Source organism: Nanorana parkeri, unplaced genomic scaffold, assembly GCF_000935625.1.
Source record: "Nanorana parkeri isolate BGI_ZX_2015 unplaced genomic scaffold, ASM93562v1 scaffold812, whole genome shotgun sequence".
NCBI lineage: Eukaryota > Metazoa > Chordata > Amphibia > Anura > Dicroglossidae > Nanorana > Nanorana parkeri.
The window spans coordinates 144,510-156,337 of NW_017307080.1; the positions used below are offsets into that span (position 1 = coordinate 144,510).

At 42.8% G+C, this 11,828-nt stretch overlaps 1 protein-coding gene across 1 annotated transcript; it reads left to right on the forward strand.

Annotated features, from left to right (window-relative positions):
- The first annotated feature begins 988 nt into the window (after nucleotides 1-988).
- CCDC177 (coiled-coil domain containing 177) lies at nucleotides 989-11,594 on the forward strand. The gene is made up of 2 exons (XM_018565089.1): nucleotides 989-1,205; nucleotides 9,341-11,594. Exon 2 carries the CDS (start codon nucleotides 9,343-9,345, stop codon nucleotides 11,374-11,376), a length of 2,034 nt encoding a protein of 677 aa, XP_018420591.1. The 5' UTR covers nucleotides 989-1,205; nucleotides 9,341-9,342; the 3' UTR covers nucleotides 11,377-11,594.
- The last annotated feature ends 234 nt before the right edge of the window (nucleotides 11,595-11,828 follow it).

Here is an 11,828-nt window from a genome sequence, read left to right on the forward strand (position 1 = left end):
CCCCCCTGAGATCTGGCAGACTGCCAGGTCTCAGGAGGGCTTTGCAGGGCCTCAGGGGGGCTGTGCAGGATCTGTGGGGGGCTCTGCAGGGTCTCAGGAGGGCTGTGCAAGATCTATTGTGGGCTCTGCCCACCATAGACCTCAAAGAGCTCACCACAGATCCTGCAAAGCCCCCCTGAGACCACAGCTTTCCTGCTATGCTAATAGCAGAACATGTCAAAAGCTAGATACAGGAAGGGGTGGGCTAAATTTAGGAGGGGCGAATTTTGTCTTGCCTAGGGCAGCCTTAAACCAGAATACACCACTGCATAAACCAATACTGTAATGTGTGCCTTACTGTAATCCATGGTAGTTTCCCTTCTTTTTGCTGCTCTTCCTTTTAAATTCTTATCTCTTCTCATGCTCAGGTATTTCTTTTTTTAATCAGTCCCCATAGACAAAAAAAAGCAGTTAACACTTGCAGTGCACGGGTAGCCCTACTGCAAGGGTTAACTTTTAAAATTCCTGGAGTTCCTTTCTCAGCAGTTACAGCAACAGTTTTGTTTTATCTTTTGGAATCGAGATTTGACATAAATAAGTCAAAGATGACCATGGTAAGCACCCCTGTTAGTGTGAAATGGTTTGTCCGAATCCTCTATTTGTCAACTTTGCTGGACAGCTCGGCCTGTTAAAGGAAGCAGATAAATTACTGACCTTCTTGCTGGATCTCCAGGTGGAAATAAAAGAAAAAAAGCCAAAAAAGAAAACAAATGCAGCTGCCACATCTAAAGACTGGGAAGCTACAATATAAAATATTTTTGCTTTTGGGTTTCAATACGCTTTAAGTTAACTTATTAAATTGCCATGGCCTATGTTCCCTCTCTGATTATTATTCACCATTCTAACTGTGATTCCTGGCAGTGCTATTTTTCCTCCACCCTCCCTTTTGTAACTGCTGTTCCATGAAATTGCCCCCCCCCCCACTGATCTTTAGCGGTGTGTGTTTGTGTATCTTTTCCCCTGAAAGCCTCCATTCCTACAGATCTACTCTTCCTGCAAGGTCTTCCCACCAGCTGTTCTCTACTTCTGCCACCTCCCTCATCTGTCCATCTGGCTGTTCTCTGCAGCTGCCTCTCCTGTTATCTGCTCGCTGTCCATTGCTGTGGTGCTGAAACATATCTGGCTACTAACACGCCCGACAGTTGATCTTGGATTGGGCGATCAAGGTAACCGCTAATGTCTCATTGTGTCATTCACCGTCCCTGCATTGTATTATCACATCCTGCCCTTTGTGTAGAATGATGCTGCTCTGTGTTGCCCAGCCTCTATCCATCCAACCAAGTATACACATCCAGCCAAGTACATTGTGATTAAAAGACATCGAAGCCTGCATGCAATAATGTAAGCTGAGTGACACCGTGACTCCTGTATCTATGTATTGTGTTTTTCTTCATTTAGATGTAGCTATTTATTCTTTTGCTTCTGGTGTTAGGTTACTTCAAGCACCAGTCATGGGCTCCCTGTACCCTCCTCCTTGTTTCCAACAGGAATGATCTCTTACTTTCACTAAGCCAGGCAGGATTAATCAAACATCTGGCGGAGGTGCTAAAATGGGTATGGGATTGAGGACACCCGTATCAGATATAGGAGGTGGACCATAAAGCGACAATGTATTTTATGAATAAACAAGTCGGATTGGGTTAGTTTTATTACCTGCTGCTCACTGATGTAAAACCTATGTCATGTCTTGATTTAACCTTTTTTTATTCTTCACCCAGTTAACTTAATAATCAGTTCTTGCTTTTTGTTTTATTTAATTAGCCCATTATCATTTATATTTAATATGAATATATTATAATTATGAAAATGTATTTGCAGAGTATAATCTTTAATAGAACTTATTGGCTAATTAGAGTTTCATTAATCCATGCTTGAGTGTAACACCTTTCTGACAAATGACTTTCTCAGATATGTCAGCAAAATAATCACTTTTATTAAACAGTATTCATTGCTTATGTTGCTCAGTATGAAAGGTTCAGTTATTTTAATTCATGTGGAGAAACTGGAGGCACGGGGGACTTCATTTGTCAAGGTGTCAATGCTAAGAACTCACAGCCACTAAGCAAATGCATACAGTGACTGGAATCTGGAAGTTTGCATCTAATTTATGGATGTTGGGGCATAACACAGTTCCTAGTTGGACACTTTGATACATTAGGTGCATCAATTGTTGGCAACTGGAGACAGATGTAGGCATACACTTGAAGGTAAACATTTCCCATCAGAGGAGGTGCCAAACATTTCTACAGGCATAATTCAGATAATAAGAAGGATTTGCAATGTTAATTACATAATTACACTGCCAGCATCATCAGATTTGACGGAAAGGTAAAGTTATGCTTTAAAGTAAACTGTAACCTATTTTAAAGGTAAACGTTTTGCCAATGATCAGACGCCACAAGAAACCTACTATTATATGTTTTAATAGAAAAAAAAAATCCTCCGTGTGTCTCACTGAAACTAGTTTTAGTCTGAATTCCACCACTAGGCATCCACCAACTGCCATTTCCCTGTCCCATCAGAGTACCCTTTTTGGCCACTAATCGGGGTATGTCAGAGGCAGGCTTTCTCACTAAAAATAGTTTATATAATGCAGATTAAAGTATAGACCATCGCAAAGGGGTGATGTTCATCCCCAAGTGTCCAAAGGCCTAATAGCCTTTAATAATCAGTCTACAGCAAGCGGGAAACCACTTTATTAATATTTCCACCCTTTACAAATAGTTCTCATATTGATGCATACGTGCTGGTATCAGATAGCAGTACTACAGGGCTGCAACCAATGAATATTTTCATAATCGATTAGTTGGCCGATTATTTGTTCGATTAATCGGATGGGAAAAAAATAAATATCATCCTGAATTTAAAATACACAAATGCAGTGTTACACACATAAAGTTTACTTCAGAAGAAAACTGCATGCACAATTTTTTGCAATCACAATGCGCTGGAACGCAAAACACGGTATCGTGTGTTCCAGTGCGGGCTATCACACTGTGGGTGGGAGGCACGTTTAGGGTGCCGCTGAAATAAATGGCAATGCAACACACCTCCTGTAGCAGAAATCGTCAGGCCAAAACCGAAAATGCTTTTTTTCCCACCTTTTATAAAAAAATTGAATGAGTTGTATTGTAAACACATGGCACTTGAATAGCTTCATCCAGGTAATGACAGCTGCCAGTGGCAAGATTCCGCAGATGGCAGCTGAATGTAAATACAGCAGTTAGTGGGCTGGTGCAATAGCCAGCCTGCTATTGGCCATTTCATATTGCAACATATTGCCCTCCTTTCAACATAAAGGCGAGACCTAGGGGATCCAACCAACTAATCGATAATGAGATTAGTTGACAACTATTCTAATTATTGATTATTATCGATTAATCGATAATTTGGTAGCAGCCCCACTGTACTATATATTGTACATGTTACTGGAGCCCTTTTAATTGGGCCTTGTGTCTGGTGATGGTCATGGCCATGGCTTGTGAGCAGGTATAGTGATACATATTCAGCAGTCTCTGTGACATGAATAGCAAATCTACAGGGGTGCAAAATCCGCTTGAAGCTGGTCCAATACAGGTCAGAAAGGGGTCAACTGCAAGTCAAATGCATCTGTCAATGAGCTCTGAATAATCTCAGAACCATCTCAAACTGATGTCATAGTGATGCCATCAACACAGTAACAATATTCTTTATGAGTCAATATGGGGATAATGATTTAGGTGTTTTTAACTGCACTGCTGTTTTCCCTGGCAACTTGGTCCCCAGTAGTGTACTGACTAGTCTAGTAGTTTGTCATTTTTTTATTTTTTTTTTCATAATCAAATTTAGTAAAATTGTCATTTTAAGTTGGTTTTGTTATGTAATGTTGCAGATGTTTCGTAGCTTATCCAAGTCACTTCTTTAGTTCTGATGAGGGTCAGGAACATACCCCAGCACGTATATCCATACAGATAACACAGACACTTCAATTCAATCACCATGGAAAGGCAGATGTTGACTGTATAAGAACAGGATTGGAGGTGTGAAGGTTGTGGAACCACGCTCTTCTAGTTACATAATCCCATCCTTGGTGTTAGAAAGTCTGCATATGTGTTAATCCTTTGATTTATATGGCTGAGGGTGCCAACTTTTGCAAAATAGCAGGGTAGAGATGATACATTAAGACGGCATTATATGTGGGAGACAGATGGTGTTCTTTTCTGAAGGTTGAAAAAGGGAGAAAAAAATGCATTGTGTCAGACAGCCCCAGCTGGTTAAGGGTATGGCCCAGGATGGGGTGCATGTGTCACTAAAAATCTTACGTTTTAAGGTAGATGGGATAGCTCCCTGCAGTCTGGCCGTTGCACAGTAATTAGGTGAGTTAATGACTAGACATCTGGTAAAATTGATGAAATGATTGATAAAATTGACTGATGAGAAGCTGTTTTCTATCGGCTGGCACCTGCCAGAGTCTTCTAGCAGGTCCCGGCCAACAAATAACAACGGTGCGGACTTCACGCCTGGCTCTGCCAAGTTGTTATTGTTTAATGACAGATCAGCGTCCCCAGGTCATTTGAGGACGCTGATCTGTCATTACAACTGCATGGCAAAAGGTCAGCCGAAGCCGACCGATCTCCACGCAAATGACAGCTGGGCGGAGCCAGCCATGACCTCACGGCTGGCTCCGCCCAGCTGTCATTTGCTTGGAGATCGGTCGGCTTCGGCAGACCTTTCAGCTGGATCCTTTGGCTCATATGTGAATAACCCTCATAGATATTCAAAACACAAAATTATTGGTTGCTCTGCTCTGTGAGATGGTTACACCCAGCAGCAGGCAGATAAAAACAATAAAAGAGTGCATAGGAGAAACCAAATGAGCACAGACTATCAAATCAGGATTAGACGGACTACAGTCTGACAACAGCTAAATTTAAATAGTCACTCCTGCTTAAGGCAGGGTGGCTACACTTAACATATTTAAGACTTGTTATCACAGAGGTGCCGTGCTGTGATATTTTAGAGTACTCCAAATGTAGTATGTTTGCTAAAACTAATTAGCAGGAACTTCTGCACTTAAATTGAGAAATATAAACAAGCAGTCCTTTATTATATTTGGGCCACATGGAGGAGCTTCCTTTAAATCTACTTGAGTTATGTACCTAATATATTTCACCCAGGCAGGATTATTTGTTAAAGTGGACTTTTACCCCCTTTGAATCACATCAGCATACAGCTCTGCATGCTGATATGAAAATCATCTTATATTCATTAGCTAAAGAAACATATTTTTACTTTACTTACCATTTCTTTTTTTCCACCTCCTGGTCCATTTTGGCACAAATTATGTAATTTTGCCCAAGCATTGCATCCTGAGAAGGTTACATCAGCAGAGCATTTCTGGGAAATCTCATCTTTGATCTCATGAGATCTCAGGGAAAGATATTTGAGATGATGTGCATGGTCACATGTCTTATTCACATGTGCCAGAGTTCAAGGAAGTAAAGGGAGATCTAGTAACCTGCCCTTAGTAAAAATGGCCACTATCAGAAGACTGGGGGAAAAAAAATAAGGTATGCAAAGAATAAAAAGCCGGCAATTATCTATAAGTTTGTGTTTGTAGATTGTTATTACTAGGGACGTCCCAATGCCACTTTTTTAAGACCAAGTACAAGTACAACTGCTGTTCCTCAGGTACTTGCCGCAGTGGCAGAACTACCGCCGGTGCAGCAGGTGCCGGCGCACCGGAGCCTGAGGCTGTGGGGGGGCCCAATGGGGTCCGGTAAACAGGAATGCTTCACCTATTGGCGGTCACATGGCCGGTACCCATGTGAGGGGTCTGGGGGGCCTCTTACATGGGTATCGACTGTACCGGGGCGGCATGGCAGAGGTGACAGGGGAGGGGGTGGAGGAGGCAGGGCCCCAGCAGCAGCAGGTAAGAAGAGTTGGGATGAGGTACAGGGAAAGGGATCCCGACGACCAGCCCAGCCCACCCTGCAGAGCCCACCATAGAGAGTCTCAGATGGGCTATGCAGGATCTATGATGTGCTCTGCAGGGTCTCAGGTAAGTCCAGCACGCTACTGCAACATTAGAGATCGCTGGGGGGTGGGGCGGGGGCCAGTGTGATCCGCTCCCGTGCCACCCTCCCCCCACCCCCCGTCTTGGGAGGGGAGCCCAAGATAAAATCTTGCACCAGGGCCCTTTTAGGCTATTAGGTCCGCCACTAACTTGCCGATACCAATTACCTATACTTTTTCTTAAAGGGACATGTGACATTTTTTCTAACAGACTGATGATTTTAGGGCAGTTTCTCAGCAGAGCTAAATAAAGATGTTGGCAGAAATAAATACATGTCCCCACAGCAGAATACAAGTCCATATCTCCACAGCAGAATACAAGTCCATATCTCCACAGCAGCATACAAGTCCATGTCCCCACAGCAGCATACAAGTCCATGTCCCCACAGCAGCATACAAGTCCATGTCCCCACAGCAGCATACAAGTCCATGTCCCCACACCAAAATTATTCTCATCAGGCTGTGTGCTGATCTCTCCCGGGCGACATGTCAATCTCTGCAGGGCTCTGCGGGCAGTTGCCATGCTGTGGAGTGTCCCGATGTCTGGGGGTGTACTGTGCTGTGTGTGGGCTGTCCATGGTGTAACACCTGCACCGGAAGGAGGATGAGGACATATACAACTGGACAGGCACTGCCATGGGCAGCTACGTGCAGGTCCCCAGCAGGCTGCTGAGGTCCCCGCAAGCACGGGAACTCGGACGGCAGCTGCAATTTCAAAATTTAAAGGGACGGTATCGGCCCTAAGAATCAGGGCATTTTCATGAGTACAAGTACTCGTGAAAATGCCTGGTAACAGCCCTGATACCGTTACTAGTATCGGTATCGGGACATCCCTAGTCATTACTAAACATTTCTAAAGGTGCCCTTGTTGGTATTTTGAAGATATGGGCAAAGTTCCACTTTAACCCTCCCCTCAATAAGACAAAATTAGTTTCAGCCAACAGATTCCAAGAACAGCTGGTACAAGGTGCCGCGCGTTCTTCACAAGATGAACTCAGTTATTCCTGACGTCTGCTGGAGATGTGGCGCCACGGGGGGCACTATGCTCCATATTTTCTGGAGCTGCCCCTCCCTGTCCAGATTCTGGACAGAAGTGGGTAACATTATCAATACCCTGATTACTCCGGAGCTGGATCCGTCGGTGTTCTTACTGCACATGACCAGGCTCACACGATGCCAATACAGAACATCCCTGTCTGTTCTTCTACTCAATGCCGCAAAGGCCTGCATCCCAGCACTCTGGAGATCGACCCAAGCCCCGTCCTTGCGCCTATGGCTCACAAAGGTCAAATTCTGTATTCTACTTTAAATATGTGTTAAGAAAGGGGGGCCTTTCCCACAGCACGTATATTGTGAAATGTAAGGCGACCAACACATACGTACGAAACATGTTATGCAATGTCTTTGACCAGTGGCAGATATGTTGTTCTCTCTGCAGGATCATATTATATTACTGTGCCACTGAGTCTTGATATAACCCAATCTGTCTGATTTTATGCTACATTATTTGATGTGCTTGTTCATTCATTGTAAATGAGTATTCACTGACTGCCTGCGTGCAGTCCTTTGGGATAAGTTTGAATGTCAGATTATTACTCTGTTAAACAAACGTTGATTTAAAAAAAAAAAAAAATTAGTTTCAGTAATACCTGTGAAATGAAACAAAAAATAATAGCTGGGCAAGAAAGGCAGACAATTAAAATTGTCCCCCTACCTTTTGATACTTGCAGTCTGGGGCAATTTCCTGATATTTGAACGCACATGATAAAATCTAAATTTTTGGCTCGAAAACAGCTTAAGACTCCAAACAATTATATATTTTCTGAAAGCAGAAGCCCTGTAGAATAGAAAAAAAGGTAGTTGCAAATTTTTATGTTGCAAGGTATTTGTGAAAATGTTTATCAAACCAGTATTTTTAGGATAACATACACTAAAATGAAATGTAGTACACAGAAACAGAATATAATACCCATTTTTTTGGTAAAATATAAAAGATGGGGGTCACAAAAATAGATACCAAACATGTCAAGCCTTAAAATGGTGTTCCCCCGCGAAACCACAAAAAACTACAATATCCAAAACCACAAACTACAATAACCCAAATTTCAACAGTGATTGATGGCCCTAGAATTATTGCTCTCACTCCGACAATCGCGGCGATGTGTAACATGTGTGGCACAATTTTAGTTTTTACACGTAGATGCACCTGAGGCTTGTTTGCGCTTGTATGTGCGTGTATGTGGGAGCTGGGGACTTTAAACATTTTTTTTTGCATTTTTTTTTATATGTCACTTTAATTTATTTTATTACACTTAACTTTATTGCTATCACATGGGAGCTAACAAGCTCCCTATGTAATAGCAAATATGATGTGACATGTCCTCTTTATGGAGACATCAGGGGTCTGCAGACCCCTAATAGGCTGTTTAAAACAATACCAGGAACATAGCTGCAGTAGCAGCCACCATGTTCTTGGTATAACTGCTTTAGGACCAGGACGTTTTTTTACGGTGGGCAGTCCTGAAGCAGTTAAAGTCTCCCGCCCCACGAATGCACGCATACTAACGTAAACACAAGTCAGGTGCTCCTATGTACAAAAACAACGATTGCGCTACACATAACAGGTGCACCAATTAAAACTGTAATCGAAAATTACAACTGTCGTTTACAATAAGGCTGTTAACAATAAGGCAGACCCTCACCTAGTATTATGGAGGAAAAAGCTGTCAGCTTCAAGTCTGAAGCTGACAGCTTTTTCTTCATTCAGATCGACTTCTATCAGGCTACACAGCAGGGAAGGCCTCCCTGCTGTATAACCTGTCATGGACGGAGCGCTGCCTGTTAATTACAGGCAGTGCTGCATCCGGCTTTTGACAGATAGTTAGGTTACACAGCAGCGGGCTTCCCCATTGCTTGTGTAAGCTAACTATTGAGGCAAGAGCTGTCACACCCTCTACTCTTTGTTAGAGGCGTGAGCTCTGAATGCCTCACCCGGAACCAGAGGTACCGCACGTCACTGATCTGTCTAGATATCACTAGAATCAGTGGTCTGCATGACAACTACTCTATGTACTGTAAGAGTACAATAAAGAGAAAAAAATAAGATACAAAATTATGCTTTTTTTACAGCAATTTATTTAGTGTTGGAGCAGCATAATTGCGATATATGGCCTGTTTCTTGTATGTAACATCATTTATGTAAATGTTGGTTCAGTTGAAAACACTAATCTGATTTTCTTTTCACCAGTTATGAAGATGGCTGAACCAACAGAGGATCCAGGTGGCGAGGAAGTCTCGAGGGGGGCACCTGTGAGACAGAGAGAGCACTCTCCCATGTTGCACCTGGATCTTTATAACTTTGAGTGCCCAGTAGCAGAGGGAAGTCGTTATGTGCTGACCAGTCCCCGATCTCTGGAGGCCTGTGCTCGATGTATGGTAAAGCCAGTAGAGCTATTATCAAGAAACCTTTCTGATTTGGTCAGAGAAGCTCCAGGGCGATCCATGCGGGTTGCTACTGGTCTTTGTGAAGTATATGAGATAGAAAGACAGAGAAAGCTGAAAATGTGCAGGGAAGAGAGGGAACGAATTATACGTCAAGAAAAGAGGAGAATTCTACCTTTGGTATTGAGCAGCAGTTTAAGTTCCCCATCAAGCTCAAAGGCATCCTCTCGAGCAGAACCTTCAGCACCTGCTGTGGGTAAAAGATATGACTCTCCTTCCAATACAGGTACACAGAGGAGCAATACACCACTCTCTAGTTCTGAAAGATCTAAATCCCTTCCTTCTAAAAGCACCCAAAGATCCATGCCACCACCTTCCAAAAAGCAACATATACCAGTATCCAAGACTAAAAAATGCAGTACCACCCAGTCAAAAGAATACCATGGCAGTGGTGACTCAGTCACTAAGGAGCCCTCAAGAAAGAGTAAAAGTCAATCTCTGGACTCACTTCAGAAAATGAGAGATGGTTCCTCAGGTAGAACTTCTTCAGAGTCCATAACCTCATCTTTTAGCGGTGATAGCCTCAGAGGCAGAACCACACAGTTCATACCAAAATCCAGGACACTTGATGCAGTTAATTCTCTGCTAGGTAGAAGTTTCAGTCTGGGGGATCTTAGTCACTCACCACAAACCACAAAGAAGGTTGAGAAGATGGTTAAAGAAGTGAAGAAAAAAGGCATCCATGAATTGCCTCAACGAGACAAAAAGATTGCAGCAATCATGATTGCTAGACACGAGGAAGAAAACATTAGAAATGAGCAGAGCTACTGGGCACACCTACAGTGGGACACCCAGAGAAGAACATCAGGCTTCCAAAAGGAGCAAGAGGAAAGACAAAGGCAAAAAGCTATATTACAAGGGCAAAAGATGCTGGAGTCACAAATCAAGAGTAGACGTGGCAAAATCTCTATGGAGGAGCTTAATTCTGCAGCCATAAACCAAAGTAAGAGTCTGCTCCATGAAGCACATCTGAGGGAACAAGGTCCAGAGTTAGAAAAGCACAATAAAGAAGAGTCAGGTAAAAAGCAGGGTAAGCAAAAGAAGACCCACCAGGAACAAAGCTTGAAATCCAAAAATCTTAGTGATGAATTGTCTCAAGACAAGTTACTTATTGCTCAGCAAAAGAAACAAGAGGTATCGACACAGCTACAGGTTAATAAAATACTGCAAAACAAAATGGAGAAAATTAAGCACCAGGTACTTCTTCATGAAATAGCCCAAAAAGAGGAATCAGACCATGAGGAACTTAGAAGGACACTTGAAAGAAATCTCTACAGAGCACAAGAAAAGGTAGAGCAGTTACAAGAGAAAAAAAATCAAGAACTAAAGAGCAGGGCACAAAAGGAGGAAATGCAAACCCAAAGGGCTAGACAGGTAGCAGAACGTAAAGAAAGGGAGCGTTCAGATCATTTAAAAGAGCTAGCAGTGACTACTGAAAGGAGACTACAGCACGCTTCCCAAATAGCCGAGGAAGTTGTACAGCACAAAGCAAAGAAAGCTATAGAAAGCAGATTGGAAAAGGAGAAGATCCAGAGGGAGAATCGACAAAGGGTCCTGAAAAGTGAAGACATGAAGAGACAGGAGCTACTGATGTCCATAGAAAAGAAGCTTGAGCGCAGTGAACAAATATTCAGGGAGAAGCAGACTGTGCTAGACAATGCACGGTCAGTGGCCAGAGCTTCCTTTAATATCCGGGAGAGAGTGCGAGCTGAGACAAACATACGCACTTTTGATAAAATGGCTCTGGAAGCCGAACTATATGCGAACATTAACAAAAAATAATGGACCTGGTTGAATAGGTAAACATATCTATGCTAGCAGCTCTTGATTCATTATCCAGGGTATATTTGACCTCTGCTACCTGCACAGTGAAATGCAATGATAGGCATACTGTAAGTCAGTGATCATTCTTAGTCAATGCATTAGATGGAGATTCTCTGGTATGCAGTTCACAGGCCTGGATTTAGCATTAGATAATCTATGACTGTTTTGAAGGGTGGCAGAGGTTAAAGGTCAGCTTTCTCCCTGCCAAGCTTTTATGTCAACCAATGTTGTCTGTTTGGTTGAGAAGATACAATCATGGGGAGATACTGTATTGAACTGTGCTGTGAACTACATGATATGCAGCATAAATTTGAATGCTAATGAATGTTTTCTGTAAAAAGCCTGCCATGTAGATGAACCCAGAGAGGGCATTGGATGTTATCAGTCCATAGGTTTCAAATCTGGATCTA